The sequence below is a fragment of the Anabas testudineus genome, chromosome 6 (genome assembly GCF_900324465.2).
Source record: "Anabas testudineus chromosome 6, fAnaTes1.2, whole genome shotgun sequence".
NCBI lineage: Eukaryota > Metazoa > Chordata > Actinopteri > Anabantiformes > Anabantidae > Anabas > Anabas testudineus.
Window position 1 is genome coordinate 650,830 of NC_046615.1, and position 20,738 is coordinate 671,567.

The 20,738-nt window shown below is 39.5% G+C and overlaps 1 protein-coding gene across 2 annotated transcripts in view; it reads right to left on the bottom strand.

Annotated features, from left to right (window-relative positions):
* Positions 1-20,738, bottom strand: part of bcar1 (BCAR1 scaffold protein, Cas family member) — a 56,580-nt gene that overhangs the window by 26,608 nt on the left and 9,234 nt on the right. Inside the window, exon 1 of one of the 2 annotated variants that reach the window (XM_026365639.1) lies at positions 1,416-1,759. The exons of the other annotated variant lie outside the window; for it this stretch is intronic. Within the exon in view, the coding sequence (XP_026221424.1) occupies positions 1,416-1,427 (12 nt within the window). The 5' untranslated portion in view covers positions 1,428-1,759. Of the gene's footprint in view, positions 1-1,415; positions 1,760-20,738 lie in introns of those variants that run through there. 2 annotated transcript variants of the gene reach the window in all.

A 20,738-nucleotide genomic window follows, 5' to 3' on the forward strand; every position in this document is an offset into this window, starting at 1 on the left:
AAGGCTTTGACATGGCTGCTCAGAGATTAAAGTTATTTTATATTAATTACACACTAATTACCGGCGTGTAATTACTCGTTACACACAGTGATCTGTTCCACAGTATTTCACTGTCTGCCACATTCCTGACTGTGTATTTTCCCCAAGACACACACACACACACACACACACACAGTCAGTGATATGACATGAGCAATGAGCCAACAATGACGCCAAGGCCTTTCAAACAATAGCAGGGAAGGACTACTACTGCTTGTTTCTTTCTCTTTCCATCTATTCTCTTGTCCTTCTTCCATTGCATTCTCACTACTTCTCTCTCTCTTCTCTCAGTCTGGTTTACTAAATCTGATCTATTCAATACTTACACATATCATCTCATCCTGACCCACTCTCTGCTCTTGTTTGAAGCTGAAGCATTTTTCTCTTTCAATCGCCTGATCACCTCCCCTTGTCCTCTGGCTATAAAACCTTCATTTCTTTCCACTTTCCTCTGAGTCAGCAGGAAAACAGACCACAGCACTCTCTCCCTCTTCTTTCTCTCTTTCTGGAGCCACAAACCTTTCTAATTATCCAGCTGAAGTCCACTGAGGATTATGTATGAATGCTGGAGAGAAACAAGAGCAGAAAAGCCAGACAGCTAAATGTGGCCAGGATGACAGGCTTCTGCTTTGTGTTCTCATTCACTGCATCAAGGCATTTTAGGCAGAAAGCATAAAAGACGACACGTGATGTGTATTGTGGGATTCAGCAAGAAAAGCTCTCAAGAGGATTACAGGCATCAAGTGACAAACTTACTAAACTCTCATCAAAGCTCTTAGAAATGACAAATTTTGCTTTGATTTGTCTTCCACAACTTATTCGGGATGTCTTAATTCTCACAGCACACAGTTTCTATTTTTGTTGTGTTCAGTGATCTGAAAGAAGTCTTTTAGTGTCTGAATTTAACAACAACAGATCACCAGTGTTTTATTTAGGTACGTTGTAGAAAGGTGGGAGGAAGTTTTAGCACTTTAGCTCTTTTTCCCCTGGACATTCCATTACAGGGCAGTGAAGTCTGCTCTGCCTGCGTGTACTGACTTTAACCCTTTACCCTAAACACACACACACACACACACACACACACACAACTCGTTGAAAGTCAACAAAAGGTAGGAATCCACAGAGAAAATGTTAATTCCAGTCTCCTCTCCTCCCCCTTCACATTTTCCTGACGCCCCCCCCCCCCCCCCCCCCCCCCCTTTCCAACTCAGTCTGTGCACAAGCCTTCACACACACACACTGACCCACAGGGGATGAAGACAAACATCTAAAGAGGCACTGAATTCGATAAAAAAGGCACAGAGCCACAGAGGCATTGGTTTGTCATGCACTAATCAAGATCTCTCTCTCTCACACACACACACACACACACTCACCAGATAGTTCATTGTGTCCCTGCTGCAGTAAGGCGGCTGTGGTAACTCCAGGGCAGGGCTGTAGCTCAGCCCCTGCGTGACTCTTTGCCAACTAGGTGCTGTACAAAGAGTAGATCCCAAAAGATCCCAAAACTCCTCCAAGTCTCCTCCTCCAACCTCCTTCCTTCCTAGGTCCTTCTGGCCTCCCTACTTGTCTGTCTCTCCTCCTGTCTTGTTCTGTCTTGTTTTCAGAATTCAAGCAGATCCCGACACATTCTGCCGCACTGTGATCTCACACAGCAAGTATGAAACTGCTGCTTGGCCCATTTACTTCACCCTGCTCGTCCCTTCTTTCTCCCTTGATCTCTCTCTCACCCGCCCGAGGAAAGAAAGGAGGAGTATGTAACCTGACACGTCACTTCCTGTTGGATCCTGACATTCCCTATGTCCAGTCTGGCCATTGGCCCAAGAAGCTCTTCTCATGCAAATGAGGTCTGCCTTCCCACTGTCACTACTCTCCACTCTCCCTCCTTCTCTCTCTCTCTCTCTCCCCCTGGCTGTGAGAGACAGTCAGTGCTTTGGAATGCTGCAGAAATGCACTCATTCAGCATAAGGCAGCATTACCTCATCTCAGTGTCCTTTATACTCGGACTTTTTCATCATGCCTTGAAGATCTGCTAACTAACAGCACACAATCTTCACGAAAACAACAAACTGGTGACTCTTCATGGTTCCATAGTTTCCGAAGTTCCAGAAATATATTTAATTGTAAATAAGGATGTGACAATGTAAGGAATGTAAGATGTGATAAGTGCATTACTGGTAAGCATATTACACATTACACATGTGCATCATAGTACACAGGTACGGCTTGTTTCCTATGGTTCTAGTTTGTGGAGTACAGCTATATGAATGGTAGTAAACCTCCCTTTTCCTTCTCTATATTCAAATATCTAGTGAAAACCTCTCTAGATGTTGACTTCTGGTTGCTCTAACTACACAGCATCCAAGTTGTAATCTTGGTCAAGCTACTGAAAAAAAGAACACAATTTAAACGTTTAAACCCATTCTTACGCATGTACGCCTTAAACTAATAGTAGTAGTAGTTAAAAAGCAATAATAAATACGGTAAATAAGTAATAAATACAAATTTACTTATGACAATCAGACATAGCTTTTTTTTGTTGTGGATTTACCAGAAGTAAAAAAAAAAAAAAAAACGACGGGCCTGGGTAACAGTTGTTGTATGTACAGTCTCTCCTATCTCAGTTGCTGAAGCTCTCTCAGAATAGTCATCAGTATGTTAGTGGCCTCTCTCACTAGTCTCCTTCTTGCATGGTCACTCAGTTTGTGTGGATGGCCTGTTCTAGGCTGATTTAGACATATTCCTTTCATTTCTTGATGATGGATTTCACTAAACGTTCAGTGCCTTGGAGATTGTTTTGTATCCATTCTCTGACTTATGCTTTTCAATGACCTGTTCTCTGGAGTTGGTGGGAGTGTTCTAGCCAGAAATACTGAATAACCAGTGACTGGATATTCTAGACACAAGTTTCTTTATACTGCAATCACTTGAGACACATTCACTGCACTCAGGTGATCAACATTTCATTTTAATTTTGGGACTACTAGCACCAAATATCTGGACCTCTGCTAGATTAGGTCAGTCAATTTAAAGGGGGTGAATATTAATGTAAAAAATGATTTCCCCTTACATATTTTTATTTAACTGACATCACATTGTAGAAACCTGTTTTCACTTTGTCACCAACTTTTATTGACCATCATTGATTTATATTAATAAAAGGATGAAACATCCAAGGGGGTGAATGCTTTTTATAGGCACTGTATCTCTGTCCCTGACCCCTATAGCCACACATGCACACACACACACAGACACACACACAGACACACACACACACACACACACACACACACACACACACACACACACACACACCACACACACACACACACACACACATACACACACACACAGGTCATGACCCTCAGCACACACACAACAAACTGAACTGAGCACACACACTCGCTAGATTTGACATGTTTCCATCTTTCAGTTGTAAATTGTATTCATTTCCGCTACTGGTCGCTGCTGTTTTGTGTTTTGTGTTCTGTTTTTGCACTGTCTTCTGACGTCTGTCTGCACTTTTTCTTTGTGTTCTTGCACTGTTTGCACTAGGTTGCACAGGATGCACTTTATGTGTTTTGCTAGGACAACTTAGCAGTCCTCAGCCCCATGTTTGTCTTGTTGCCGTTTTATGTAGCACCATGGTTCTGGAGAAACGTTGTCTCATTTCACTATGTACTGCTTCAGCTATATGTGGTTGGAATGACAATAAAGCTTCTTGACTTGACTTGACTTGACTTGCTTTCTGGGGTCATCTACTGTTGAAGCAGAGGGCTGCCTCTACCTTATTGTTTCTCTTGCTGCATGCTGAATCATCATCTGTAATCTATGTTTTGGCCTTGTGGTCATATCAAGTCTGCATTGGTTTCCAGACAACAGACTGGAACACTGCAAAAACATAGCAAACTACACTTAAAGACCCATTAGCACCAAAGTATACACATTTTTAGTCTTATTGATCACATAACTTGTATTCCTATTGAAATCACATGTATGTGTTCTAGAAAACATAATGGCGACCTGACAGTGGAAAGAAGAGCTCCTTTGTAAGAAGAAAAAAATGACAAAAAAACACAAAAAGAAATCAGTAGCTGAAACGGGTTAGCAGGAATAGGACCAAAGATGGGATATGAACAGAATACAGTGTCTAATCAATGTACAAAATGAGCATCCAGTTAACTTGTGCACAAAGTGCAGACAGTTGGCACAGAGTCAAATGTTCAGCTGCATGTACATCTCTGTGTCTGTGTGGAGGTGGTCAAATCACAAGAAGCACTTTATGGGCTTTATAGTACAAACTGATATGGACTTAAATAGCACTAAATGAAACTCTGTTCTGATTGTAAAGAAGAGGCTATGACATTTTTCTGTATTTTCTTTGTCACAACTTGCCAACAGTGACTCCCAAACTAGAACTGACTACTGTATTTCTGACTTGGTCTCAGTGGTGTCACCCAGAGCCCAACAGACAAAGACAATGTGTGTCTGCTGCTTTAGTGTAGCTGGGGGGCTGGAAAACCAGTGCAATATGTAAGTTGAACTTCTGCTCAATTGACTTTTATCAGATCACTCTTCATCATTTGACACGAACGTATCAGTGAGATGAATAAAAGCTGAATGAACAAAGTATGAACTAAAGCCTAGTTTCATTCATAAGTAACTGTGCCTGGAACAAATGTCCTCCCTGCCCCTCATCTAATACATTACTCGAAGAACAATTGTCACATTGTCTGATGCTAACCGGAACTGGTGCCAACTATTCAGTAGAGCATTCCACACACCTACACACACACTTCACCCTCCATGACCTGGCCACGCCACTGTCCTCTCTGAGTGCCACACTTGACAACAACAGCCTCTGTTACATTGACCTACAAACGGCAATGCATGTTCCCCTCCTACACACACACACATACACACACACACACACACACACACACACACACACACACACACACACACACACACACACACACACACACACACACACACACACAAGAATTCATTGAAGATTAAGGGATGTAGGTCAATGTGAGTCTGAATATGTTAATAGTTTCTGCTGGGGAAGCAACTTCATGCTTGCTTTCCACGTCTCCGCTCTTAGTTCAGTAGTATTCTAGTCTATACTGCTGCTCTGACTCAAACATTCCCTCAAATTGCAGAAACTTGTTTTTCTATATAATATTAAACTTCACGTCACTTGAGAGGTCTTGTGTTCCCACTGGTGTCCTGTAAAGTTGAAACCAGATGCCTTCACAGTCTTGAACTGAAACTGGAGAATGCATAACCATGCAGCTGCCATCTTTGTTTGGGTCATTAATTGAAGCAATAAAGAAGCATCTTGTAATATGTTCAACAGTTATGTTATGTGTTAATATGTTAACATTGCATGTGTCCTTAAGTTTAGTTTAGCATAAGAACAGTTGTATATCATTATATATACATACAGTGTATATATACATATACAATGAGTGATCAGCAGTTGATGATTCATATTTCACAGTATAGTAAATTATGATACATCACAACTGCTCTTTATAGGGCATTGTGAGATAACCATGTTTCAAATCCAAAAGAGTGGAAGCTAATATGACTAATGCTAGGAAGTGACGACAGCCCTGTGCTGTGCTACAAGGGGTTACTTGCCTGACTAAAATACATTAACCCCTGTTTTGATTTCAAATCTAGTGTGCTGTTCCTGCCTCTTAGGCATCCTGCTCCCTGTTGAAAACGCTTTAGCTGCCAGCTAGTTCCCAGTCAGTGGAATAGTAATTACACAACCTAATGATTTGACTACCACAGCAGTGCAGCAGCTGGAATGACAATTGCTATGATTAACTGCAATTAAATTTGTCCCTTATTCCCTCATTTTGCTGTTTGTCAACTGTGACACCAAATAAGAAGAAAGCCAGGCTTTTTTACTTCAGCACAAATAATCCATCCATTACAGAGAGTGCAAAAGGATTTTATTTAGATGAACAAATCGTAAAGATAAAGACATGGAGATGCACAGTCATACTGTAGCTGTCTTTTGTCTTGTCTTTGTGCATCCTCTATATTTCAAACAGTGTTTTTTTAGGGTCAAAGATTAAGTTATTCATGTTCCACTCCATGCTGCATCACGCATGCAGGTCAGTCACAGATAAAACTGACTTCTGAATAAAAAGACTGAACAAGTACACATGCAAAGGGTAAATTTGGCCGTCAAATAACCTTCTAAACAAATGCTGGGTGTAGGTTCCTTTTCTCTGACTAAGACTCAGCAGCAGGCTCAGCAGGGCTGCAAATTAGGAAAGAGGCTCTGTGCAATAATCTAACAACACTGCAACATTCTCCAGCATGACCGGTTTGGCGGTAGGTCAAGGATGGTCTGGGGAGGCATTTCCTTGGGAGGCCGCACAGACCTCTATGTGCTGATCATCAGACCCATTGTCAAACCATATGCTGGTGCAGTAGGCCCTGGGTTCCTTCTGATGCATGACAATGCAGGGCCTCATGTGTATAGAATGTCTCAGCAGTTCCTGCATAATGAAAGCATTGATGCTATGGACTGTCCTGCCTGTTGAACAGTGTATAGAAAAGCCCTCTGTAATGCTAGAACCACATAATATTCCTCAATTTGCCATTTATCTTCAAAATCCTTGAAAAAGTAGTTTCAAAGAAATTATGTGACCAACTGCACAGCAATAAGTTGTATGAAGATTTCCAGTCAGAATTTAGAGTACATATATTACAGAAACAGCACTGGTAGGAGTCTCTAATGATCTCTATTAACATCAGACAATGGACTACTCTCTATAGTCGTCATGTTAGATCTTAGTGATGCATTCTATTACACAGACTGGAACATGTCATTGGGGTTAAAGGAACAGCATTAGGTTGGTTTGTCAGATGGATTCTAGTATGTGCATGTCAATAATAAGTCTTCCATGGACACAAAACTTAGCTATGGAGTTCCACAGAAATTAATCTGCGCTTGGGCAGATTAATTTCACTCTATATATGTCCTCCTTGGGCAATATTATTAGGAAACACTCTATAAATTCCATTGCTATGCAGATGATACTCAGCTTTATTTATCTAAGAAACCAGAAGAAACTATTATATCAATTAATCAAACTTCAAGCATGCTTAAAAGACAGGCCTGGATGTCCTGTAATGTTCTACTCCTAAATTCAGACAAGACAAAAGTTTTTTTTTTTTTTTTTGCTTCTAGAAGCCTCAGAGACATAATGTCTCATCATATTATTACCCTAGATGACATAACATTGGCCTCATGTAATAGTGTAAAGAATTTTGGAGTTATCTTTGACCAAGCTGTCTCCTTTACATCATACATAACATTTTAAATGAAAGATTAAATCAAAGCATAATGAGATTGGTATGTGTCCAGATAATAAATTCATTTCCTGTGAGTGTGTGTTGAGTCAGTGATTTTTAATACTACTTTGAATACTATTGGTGGGAGGTGTTTAGTGGATCTGGTTAATGCTCTCAGGAGACTAGCTGTCTCCAGTCAGAAATCAGCTGTGTTTCTTTTCTCTGTTAAACCTCCGTTACTGTTAAACTTCTTCCTACAGTAACAGGTTTTGCATTTGTGGAAAAAAGTTCACACACACAGAGCACATTTCTAAGAGGTTATCACTGTCCCACTAACGTCTTGTGCCTATAAAATGCCACTGGACTTTCTCCATTTTTATTGAGTCATAAAAATGGAGAAGGTATAACTGGAGGTGTGGACACTGATCTGCACAAAAGGTACCCGTACATGTGTTCATTTTTATTATTATTACTCAATGAATATTTGATTGACTGTATGTATTTACCTCTTTCACAGTGACACAACTTTTATAAATGCATATAGCTGTGCTTAGACATCTAATACATTATTCAACAAAAGATAGTACACCTCTGGTCAGTATGACAGACATGTTAAATAATCAATAATCTGTCCATTTAATACAGTTTTAGTTGTTTTTAGCTAGATAAAGTAATACAGGGCCTTTTTCAATCCCAGCTCCCCTATATACCTTTTTCAAGCAGCCACATATAAGCACCTCCATGTTTTACAATCAGCAGTATGCAGTCACTGTAGTAGACTTGGCCACAGCAAACATGCTGGACTCGAGGTTCACAAAACATCCTTCACTAGGGCTGCGTGATTAAAAATTACTTTTCAAATCTAGATTTCAAGCTAACAAAAGGGAATTTTCAAACTGAATTTAAAACTAAAACAATCAGAGAAGCTTTTATGGTATCCAGCTCAGTTTCCTGTTTGACCATATTTGATTTAATTACCTGCTCTCTGTCTGTGCCTCCCTCAGTCCTGGTCTCACTCACCAAATAACCTGTATCAATCTGTAGCTGTGCATCGCCTTTTTTAGTTGGTCTGTAATGCTTACTCTCTGGCCCTGACTGCCTGACCTCAGACGTGCCTTGACCTGAACCTTGACTAGCCCTTACGGGGATTGCAAGTCTGCATTTCTGACCTTAATGCTCTGTTTTTGGATGATTATTCTTTGATTGCAGATTTGCAATGTGGAAATTGGATTGAGGATATTGGATTGTGTACTGATCCTATAATTTGGATCTAACCAAACCTGTCTATGTATCTTATATCATTCTATGCCTCGGAAATCAGAGTCAAAGTGTTTTTATCATGACTATCACATATCACTATTCACAAGTATTCTCCCCTCATCACTTTCTCCTGCCAAACTGGTCATCATCCTGAAGATTACTCTCAGAACCAACATACTTACTAATCCATTTTGGATTTTAGACAGGAAGATGCAAGGCAGGAACAGGTGTCATGCTGAATGTTCCTGATGCTTGCAAATGCAATACAATAGGCTGGAAACTGATATGTTATCTTGTGCATTTGTGCACAAACTTTATGTTAAGAACTAACTTTAACTCTGTGTCTATATAGAACCTCTTATATAAAATATCTTGGGCTTCAGCTCATTGTTTCACATTGAACATGCAGTGAAAATGAAATGAAGTCATCAAAAAAGCTTTCTTTCAATGCTTCTGCTGTCCAGTCCCTCAAATCTCCAACCCTGGAGGTCAACCGTCTTTTTATCTGCTGTAATCTCTTTCAATATGGGAATACACAGTGTGAATGTATCCTATTCACTTCACATTAATAGCCATTCATAGCTGTCTGGGCCATTATCATACAACTGTGGCATGAATGTCAGCCTGTCAGTGCAACATAAAGACAAAACACACTGGACATATAAACACCAAATTCATGCTCCCTCTATGGTTGAAAATGCTGTGCTGCTCTTTTATGTCATCTGGTGACTAAAACCGCTACATTGTCGCATTTAATGCCATAAAGCAGCTCAGGCAGCCCTGAAATCTATCAAATGGTAAATGGTCTGTACTTATATAGCACTTTTCTACCATGCTGGTACTCAAATAGCTTTTACACAGTTTCTTATTCCCCCATCCACACAAACACACTCAATGGCAGAACTGCCATACAGCTGACCTGACTCACCAGGGGCAACTTGGGGTTCAGTATCTTGTCCAAGGACACTTTGACATGTGACAGGATGAGCAGGGAATCAAACCACCGATCCCACAAATGGTAGACAACTGCGCTACATCCTGATCCACAGTTGCCCCAAATCCATTAGCATAAGCGTTATTCATTGACTGCCTGCAGCTCGCTCAACTATAGCTACACAATTTTCCTTGTATGCTCAAATCATCTGCTATGCTCAAGATTCTGTCCTTCCTCAAACTCAAATTAGGTTTGTCCTTCGTCAAACCTTTTGTCACATACTGTACTTTCCTACATATTCCATGTTCCATGTTCTCACAGACTAACAGCAGAAAATCAGTCATGCCAAAGGCAACACTTTGTACGACTGTGTCAAACATTGAGCTCTCTGACAGTGAAGTAAAATGACAGCCACTGTAGGGAACAGCAGAGAACTATTCACATCGACCATGTCACACACCATCACCATTCCTTTTGTAGTGAACTCTCTCCTTCTCCCTGCAGTCTGCAAAATGGAAGAAGCTGGAGGCAAACTGCAACATAAATACGTCTATTACAAATATTGCTTCTGTACCACTTCACATTCTTCCCGGATCATCAGTACTGCTGCTTCTAAAGGCTGGAACATCTCCACCAGAGACATTCAGAATTTGTCTTTTATTTTATTTTATATACTGAGCTGGGTTACAACACTAATGTGCCTATTGTCCTGTTTTGTTTGTTATGAATCAACCAATTAGCTTCTTCGATGCATTGGCAAGATGTGGAGGTCTCTGGGATCTATGATTACTATCTTTTATTTCATAGCCATGTACCAACACAGAGGAGTGCAGTCATCCTAACTTTACTCCAGTCGACTATCTTGTTGATAATACTGCAGCGTCACTCCGAACAATACTCAATACTATTGCTCCTCTGAAAAAGGAGGTAGTGAATCAGAGGAAGTTAGCTGCATGGTACAATTCACAAATATGTAGCTTGAAGCAGAAATCACGTAAGCTTTAAAGGAGGTGGCGTTCCACTAATTTAGATGAATCTTGCCTAGCCTGGAAAGATAGTTTAATAATGTATAAAAAAGCCCTCCGTAAAGCTAGAACCACTAATTCCTCATTACTAGAGGCCAAAAAAACAAACAAACCCAGGTTTCCTTTCAGCACTGTAGCCAGGATGACAAAGACTCTCTGTTAAACCTAGTATCCCCTTAACTCTTAGCAGCAATGACTCCATAAATTTCTTTACTAATAAAATCATAACTATTAGAGAAAAAATCAGAGATCAGAGATCAGATTCTCCCTGCATACGGCATGGATGGATTTCTATTAGCATCAGACAATGGACTTCTCCCTATACAACAACTCATTTTGTTAGATCTAAGTGCTGCATTTGACACTATAGATCACAACATTTTATTACACAGACTGGAACCTGTCATTGGGGTTAAAGGAACAGGACTAGGCTGGTTTAAATTGTATCCGTCCGATAGATTCCAGTTTGTACATGTTAATGATGAGTCTTCAATGCACCTATTTCTACCTATTCTCCTATTTCCACTCACCCCAACTGGTTGAGGCAGATAGCTGCCCACCTGCTGGAGGTTTCTTCCACTAAAGGGAGTTTTTCCTCTCCACTCAAATGGGATTGTAATTTTCTGTACAATCATACTCTGTTAGGTCTTGAACCTTAGACTGTAAAGTGCCTTGAGATTACTTTGATTTGGCACTATATAAATAAAATTGAATTGAATTAAATAACACTGTTCTTGTTTTTTTCTGCAGAAGTGTCATTACATTGTAATGATTCTACCCACCCAGGATTGACTTCTACTGATGTAACTTGTATATTTACAATTACACCACACACATCACACACTGTCATACAGCTCGGGTGTGATTTCTTTGCACCAAAAACATTAACATCTTCTCTTAACCTCTAACCTTTTAAAATAAAAGAAAAATACTTAATTTATCAGATGCATTATTCATATTTCAAACAATGTTTTTGTAAGGGTCACAGACAAAGTTATTCATGTTCCACTCCATGCTGCCTCACACATGCAGGTCAGTCAAAGATAAAACTGACTTCTGAATAAAATACTATGAACTACTGTTCCTTTATGTACTGTACATTGTGTAGTGAAACTGCTTTAACTCTCTTTATTTTCACAAAGCAGATGCAGAACATCCATCAGGAACATCAACAATCTCTTCAAATTAGAGTAATGTAGTTCTGTGACTAAGTGGTATGATCTCACTACACTGCAGTGTTGAATATAATGACACCTGCATTCAATAAAACTCCTGTGAGACAATGAAAACTGCTACAGTGTGTAAACAGTTAAATTTTGATCCAGTTCAACACATCAAACATTTAGCGTTTAGTACAGAGTACAGGTGTTACTGTTCACTACTTCACCCCATGCTACAACCTACCTCTAACTGTGGTGGCCCCTGCAGGCAGTCAAACATTCTACAGAACACCTGGATGACAAGGACCACAGAATATACAACACATTAATGAAAACAAAGGGGAAGCAGTGTGCAGCAAACTACCTGTTCTGCACAGGTGAATGTACAAAATATGTTCCTTCCTCTGACTGTCCACAGCTTGAGGTGCATTGAACCAAGGCAATTTTTGACTTAATGTGAGCATTATCATCATATCAGGTAGGATCTTAAATCTGGCTCTCCCTGCTTTACACACATGTGGGCAGGGGGAGGGGTTTGATTTTCTGATAAAAAAAAAAAAGGATGTAAATGCTCAAAAACTTGTAGTAGAACACAAGCCCACATGTCTTCACCCAAAACCAGTATGCTGTATAAAGGTGGATGCAGTGAGGCGTGATATCCCCCTTTGGTTGGAACTAGAGCCAGATTCACATCCAGAGTTGTAGCTTGCAGTTTGCACCATTTTTTCTAGTTGCTAGCGAGGCTTTCAATTTTTAATTTTAGAGTAAATTTTTTATTCAAAAACTTATTGAGGGAGAATGTTTCACTCTCAGTTTCAATTATCTCCAGATTTGTTTCCTTCTTTAGCCGATTGTGGGTGCAGGAGGACAGATCAGTCCCTTAAAGTTCTCCAGAGGCTGGAAATTTTTATAGGCCATCAGAAGTAGAGTAGGTTAATTAGCATTCAGGCTTAATATAGACCAGCACAACACTCCATGTCCTGCACTTTCTGCCGCATGTTGCTAGAATACCAGAAACAGTTCAGAAAACACAACAGGAAAGATCACCTCAGCCTTAGTTAGGGGTCTTTGTGGTCTGTGCCAATTTATATATATATAATATATGAGGTGACTGATGAGTTTTAAGGTATTGAGCTACTTCTGTGCTTCTTTAAATGCTCCTTTAATCCACAGTAGGCTACATACTACTAATCATAACAATGTTTTCCACTGGTGGTAAACCAGTGGATTTTTTGACAAGTTAAACATTGGCATTGATGACGTTGGTTTCCAGATAAGCACTTGTACTAACAATCAGACCTTTTTTTCTACCACTACAATAGGACAACACATCATTACTGCTCCCAGTGGGATATATAGCAGCAACTGTTGATTATATAAATGTTAAGACAAGAGATGCCACAGTCGAGTTTTTTTGTATGCCTTCCATCTCCATAGCACAAGCAACTCCCCTAACAAACTATTTTTTGCTACGTACAGTAAACAAATACATTAGCTACACAGAGCACTTAAGCCAACAAAGTTCTCACATATTGTTTATAACAGCAAAAACAACCTGCTCTGAACAACATTTTCATTATAAGGAAAGGTAAGCACAAATCTGTACACTGCCATTTGTTAATAATAAACCGCGCTGGAATTTGTTTTGTCGTCTTCATGACCTAAACTTAAGAGTCACTTGCCCAGATTATTTTTTACTGCTCTCTTTCACACAGAGCACAGTAACACCAACATAATAAAGTTCACTAAATATGTTGCTTGACTTATATATCAGCTAATACCAAACTTTTAAATAAGGAGATGTTGGTGATAATACAGATTCTCTGGAACACTCCAGGATATTTTGAGTTAAAACTATTTTTATTTGTGTAAATGAATGTGTGTTAGCGGCACGTGGGTCTGACACCATATAGACTCCTTAGTTCCGTCACATTCACTGTCTTTCATTTTCTAGGGAGGTAGATGTTTTGACATTTTGGCAGCAGAGATCCCATTCTGCATGGAATGATGTAAGAAGGGAGTATCATGTAATGTTGCGTGTATAGTTAGATTTAGCCTTTTTACCCCATATTTCTCTGTATTAAATTCAATTTACATTATTTTATCAATTCCTGTTTTACATTGTAACTATGGAAACAGACAACCATCCATAAATACCAAATGCTCAGTGTTATTGAGTATTCTCTCACATGTCTATGCAGTCCAACAAGCATTTTTATTCATCCTTTTAATTTAAATGTTACTTGTTGCTGTTGCTGTGCTGACTAAAATAACCAGCTAGAATTTGAATTAGTGGACTGAAGAAGGAAGGCAGTAAACATGTCAGTCTGGATGAGGCACATAGTAACATCACTGACCTACATTATTCTGATGGGCTGATGTACTGTGTTTATACTGTATTTTCAAGCTACTGAACAATACAATTAATCTAAAGTGATAATTAGCTAAATGCTCCTTTATACAATGATGATATTTAATTTAAGCCAGACCATAATCTTTCACTTTCTCTTTCTTACAGAAATGTAATTTTAGGAGACCGGGTCATGTAATTTACCCTGACTCAACAACACCTCGAAATACTTCACAACACAACAACTCACTCCCAACGTTTCTCAATCCACTTTTTGCCAGGGAACAATGGTTCCCAGAGGTAATAATTCTAAATAACTGATTAGTTGACCCTAACCCCTACAGCACAAACAGCACATATGCCTGCTTTGCTTCCGCCCTCAACCTCTATCGATGAAGTTAATGTGAAACTACTGCATACATATATGGGAACAAAGGACTATTCTGAGTTCAGAGTTTGAGGAAGCTACTCAGTTCTTACATAAAGCCTGATGGGAGACTACTTTAATGTGAGCTGGAATAATCCTGACATAATTTCCCTGCTACACTCCAGTGAGGTCAAGAATGTGTTGGAGAGATGTACAAATACACAGTACCAAACACACACATATTGGCATAAGTAGTGCATGGTCTTGGTCTGTCTCTACTCTTCCCTGCACACACACACACACACATACACACACACACAAACAAACACACACACACACACACACACACACACACACACACACACACACACACACACAGTGCAGTCTGGCATGTTTCCCACTTCCCCCTATGTCTGCCTAAAGGAATGCTCAGTTTCCTGTGTGTTGTGATCAGTGCACATTGTCTGCTTCTCAGTGAGCCTCCTAACAGATCCCAGCAGCTTGATAAGGAAATATTCTTGACTGCTAGTAGATACAACAGCTACTGAAACCACTTCCCTGGTTCCCAGTCAAAGCTACATGTGATTTTTCGAGCGTGTTTCTAACAAACTTGCTACCTTATAAGGTATTACTCTGTCAGCTGAATTTGATGCTAGTTACGTTGTAGGTGTGTTTTGAGTCATTGTCCTCTTGCATCATCTAACTTAAAGTTTCTGCTAACGTACAGGTATACTCACGTTATTCTGAAGTATTATTTGATACAATTGGGAATTCATCTCCCCCCTAATCACCGCAAGCAGGTCAGGCCCTGATGCAGCAAAGCAGGCCCAAATCATGATGTTTCCTCCACAATATTTTAAGATGGGGATGATGATGTGTGTTGCCCTTTTTACACCAAATGCAGTGCTGTGTGTTCTCTAGTCTAATATAGTTTCACCAGTCCACAGAGCATTTTGCCAATACTGCTGTGAAGTGTCAATGTGCTCTTTGGCAAACTTTAACTTCAGACTGGTGAATTTCTGAAGTCTTTGACATGACTTTGTAACCTTTGTCAGTTATATGTAAATCAATAATCCTTGATCGCAGATCCTCCGAAAGCTCCTTTTGGCGAGGCATGGCCACCATAAGCGTATTCTAAGTGTTTTTTGTCAGTCAAAGTAGCTCTAGTCCACACCTCCAAACTAATTTTCTAAATCTTATGTTAACACCTGACTCCAACTAGCTTTTTTGAGGTCATTCACACATGACGTTCATATACTTTTTCTTGCCACTGTAGGTTATCTCTATAAAAGTAGCAAGAGGTCAGATTTTAAACAGTAAGAATGCTAGATGACAGAAAGCCTTAATGTTGCAAAAGAAGTCAGGTAGAACCTCGGCTTCTCCTTTGCTGTGCCAACTGTGAGTTAATCAGAAGTTGGCTTTGTGGTTGACTACTCATTTTAGCACTTCTATCTGATGGCAGAATTACTTATGTTTCAAACATATGCCCATAGCATCCAGTTTTGTCACTCTATCATTATTAAACATCATCATTAAGCATCGTCCACCTTGACTATTTTCTGTTAATAAATATTGTACAGCTCTTTATTCATTCCAAATGCAACAATCTGTTGCATTAGAGCATTATCCATCTCCTGATTAGATTCCCTACAAAAACATAATCACATTTGCATTTTAGTAAGCATAATTGTTTAAGACATGGTTGGTGTATTTAAAATTAAGTGGAAAAGTCAGCATTCTATTAGCATAGACATATCATTTTCCTTTTATTTTAACTTCCATTCTTTTACTTTGCACTGTAAATGTACATTAGAAGAGCACCAGCATAAAAGACACACACAGACATGCGGCCACATGGACACACCGACACACACACACACGTCCTAATGAATGTTCCATCTGAAGCTGATGTGCAGTGCTGTTACTGGAGCAGTCAGCAGAAAATCTCTGTGTTAAAAGCTTTACTCAGCAGAAACTCTGCTGATGTTGTCTCCACTGCTCTCCAGCTCTTTAAACCACAGCAGCAAGACGCAGCTGTGGGTTTGGATGTAGACCACTTGATCACCTAAGCTGGGGTCGATAGTTCAGTTTCCAGCTCTTCCTGTCATACAGATGTGGACAAAATTGTTGGTACCCTACAGTTAAAAAAGAAAAACTCACAAAGGTCACTGAAATAACTTGAAACTGACGAACGTAATAATAAATAAAAATTTACTAAAAATAAGACATTGCTTTTGAGATGTGACTCAACAGAATCATTTAAAAAACAAACTAATGAAACTGACCTGGAGAAAAATGATGGTACCCTTAACTTAATATTTTGTAGCACAGCCTTTTGAAGCAATCACTGCAATCAAACGATTTCTGTAACTGTCAATGAGACTTCTGCACCTGTGGACAGGTATTTTGACCCACTCCACATGAGCAAACGACTTCAGATGTCTAAGGTTTGAAGGGTGCCTTCTCCAGATGACATGTTTCAGCTCTTTCCATAGATGTTGAATGTGATTTAGATCAGGACTCATAGAGGGCCACTTCAGAATAGTCCAATGATTTCTTCTTATCAATTCTTGGGTGTTTTTAGTTGTGTTTTGGGTTATTATCCTGTTGGAGGACTATGACCTGTAACAAAGACCAAGCTTTCTGACACTGGTTAGTGCGTTTTGCTACAGAATGCCTTAAAAGTCTTGAGATTTCATTGTACTCAGATTTTAAAAACCCTGTGCCAGATGGAGCAAAGCAGCCCCAGAACATAACCAAGCCTCCGACGTGTTTCACTGTAGGTATAGCGTACTTTACTTTGTATGCTTCATTTTTGCGTCTGCGAACATAGAGCTGATGTGACTTTCCAAAAAGTTCTAGTTTTGTCTCATCTGTCCAAAAGACATTCTCCCAGAAGCTTTGTGGTTTGTCAATATGCGTTTTCTATTTTTTTTTTTTTTTTACAATTTGCCTTTATCAGTGGACTCCTCCTCTGTCGTCTTCTATTAAGTCCACTTTGGCGTAAACAGTGACTGATGGTGTGATCTGACTCCAGTGTACCTTGACCTTAGATTTCACCTCTAATCTCTATGGAAGTTATTCTAGGTTCTTTAGTTACCATTTGTATTTTCTGTCTCTTCAATTTGTCATCAATTTTCCTCTTATGGTCATGTCCTGGGAGTTTGGCTACAGTCCCATGGACCTTAAACAACTGGGTAGTATGTGCAACTGTTGTTACAGAAACATCAAGCTGCTTGGAGATGGTTTTACAGCCTTTACCTTTAACATGTTTGTCTATCTTTGTTTTTTACCCTCTTGAGACAACTCTCTCTTTAGTTTTCTGTGGTTCATGTTCAGTATGGTACACACCATGAACAGCACAGTGACTACTTTTCATCCTTTAAATAGGCAGACTGACTGATAAGTTTGAAGACACCTGTGAAGCTAATTACAGGACACACCATAATTCAACATCTTTTCTAGGGGTACCATAATTTTTGTCCAGGCCAGTTTCATTATGTTCATTCATTTTGTTGAAACACAACTCAAAAGCTTAGTTCGATTTTCTTGAGTAAAGTTTTAGTTTTTTTTTTTTTTTTTAATTAAATTACTTTTTTCAGTTTCAAGTTATTTCAGTGACATTTGTGAGTTTTTCCTTTCTAATAGAGGGGTACCAACAATTTTGTCCATATGTGTATGTGTGTAAGTGTCCTTAGGCAAGTTGTTGTATGAATGATGATTTTTTAAATAAAAGTTAGTTACACTAACCTGGGAGATCAGTCATGTACCCAGACAAATACACACACAGCTAATTTTGGCAGGACATTCACTAATATCATGCATTTCCAAGCCCCTTATCCTAGCCTTACATAACATTAACCATCGTAACAAAATCTCTAAGCTCAACCCCAAACATAAGCTGGACCTCCTTGAAACCTAGGAGGGCTACCAACCTTCAAACAGCTTCTCACTTTCCCAAAATGTCTTCACTGCCATAGTGTAGGCAATGTATAGCCATGCAAGTACACACAAACGCACATACACACTCTGTAGGAGCTGTGAGTTTAATCTGCCCAGCTGCCACTCAGTGAATTGGTTGTGAACCGAGAGGCCAAGCAATTTACTCCTCACAATGGCCATTCCACACCACTGAGCAGTGTGTGTGTGTGTGTATGTATCTGTGTGTGTGTGTGTGTGTGTGTGTGTGTGTGTTTGGAACAGGTTGGGGGGGGAGGAAGAGATGGAATTTGTTTTGGATAAAGGGTGCTTTTTTAGAAATATATGGAGAGCTAGATATATGTTGGGATACTAAGAGCAAATGGGAGAGGGATGCTGGGAATTAATGGAGGGGAAAAGATGGACAAGACGAGAGATGGACAGATTGGTTTTGACAGAGCAAAGTTCTTAAAAAAGAACTTGTCTGACCTAAACCGGGTCCATAAATAAATACACACTTTAATATGCACTTTTCCACTCTTTAGGAAGCCACTCTTTAGTAGTCTTTACGTAAACATTTAGTCCCCTTTGTACCAACACATGGACATGACACAGACAAACTCAGAGTAGCTGCATGCCTGTGTGCCTGCAGTCAGTGATCTGTTCCTCTGTGAGCAGTTCAGACAGCAGGGCTCAGGAGTCTGCTGTGTTCCTCCCTAACACCCTCACACAGTTATCTGGGAGCTCCAAGCTGTGTTACCAAGGTCACAGAAGCTGTTTGTCCCACAGGATCAGCTTCTGTTTGCCAGCTTCTTCACTCCCTGTAGCACAGAGCTGACCACAGATTGGAGGCACAAGAGTTGCTTTTATTCAAGGCTTACGGCACTAAATTTAATATACTGATCTCTGCACTGGAGCCTTTTGAAAAGGATTACATATTCTAATTCCTTTATGTCTCAGCTAAAGAAAACTTTCTAAAATACATGTTGATGTTGCTTTGTCCAATGCAGTAGAATGTGTCATAGGAAACAGGCAGACAGCTGTAGCAGAAGCAAAGTAGGTAACTTTCCCTTTACCAGGGAAAAAAATGTTTAAGGAGCTCAAATGTATTTATTCAGTTTTGATAATGATAATATATGTAAGTTTTACAATGAGCTGCTGCTTTCCACCTCAGGGAACAGTAACATGTTACCTTACATTATTTCTAGCAACAATATGCAATTATTTCATCAAGGCTCCTGCTATAGAGGCTCATGCGTGCGTGTGTTAAAGCCTTTCCCTAACCAATACTTCTACTTCACACAAAATATGTCATTTTGGATAAAATAAACCTGTTTATTATGATTTTTTTCTGGGAATGGACACCATCATATAATTGACTTTGGCTTATTGTTCTCTGATCCCACTGAGTAGATGGTGTTGGTGTTGGTGGCAGTTGTAGATGTTGAATGTTCCCTTTTTTACGCACTTTAAGGAATTCTAATCCATGCTTGTATGTTGACATAGTTCTGTCAACGGCTGTTTCTGTATTATTACAAACAGGATGTATTTATATGAACAGGAATTTGGACAACTGGCACACTACAATAAATGCCTTAAAATGCCTTTGTCATACATTTCATACACATGCATGTATTTATCTTTCAAATTAAAATACATGACAGTTTGCTGTAATCATATCACCACTAATCTCCTACTAACGAAAACAGTGATTTTGGTGTGACAGGCTACCACAGAGACGTAGTACCTGCGGAAACACTGTAGAAGAAGGTAAATAGTTACTTACATAATTATTTTTTAACAATTTACATGGCAGCGAAAACACAGCTAATTTTCCAAATACAAAACAAAAGTGAGATGATAGGTGAGAACTCTTGTTTCTATGACATGCAGAAGGATCAACAGCAGCTGATTACAAGTAACTCAAAGTAGTCGTAGTCCTGTATCTGGACAAACTAGCAACCCAGTGTGACCACTTCAAACAGACTTCTCCACTGGCAGAATGCAGTACACAGAAAAGTGGTAATATCACCACTATACTGCAGCTTTGTTTTTTTTTTTTTTGTTGCCTAAAAGGAAGTTCAAACTGTACAGTGGTTGCTTTGGGCCCTTCAATTGCTTTTAATGGATGTGTGTATATTTAGCACTTTTAGACCTCTACCATAGCAGCTGCCTAAAGGCTGAGAAGTATCTAAAGGTGAAAACAGTGGGCCGCTCTGTTATTAATGTTCTAAATACAATTTTAGGGACAAAAGCAGAAAAGGCTTTTGGTAAAAGTACAGAGATAGTTACAGAAAGGCAGCATCCTGATGAGTAACATGTATGAATCAGATTTACAACCAAGGCTGATGCCACCCATCAC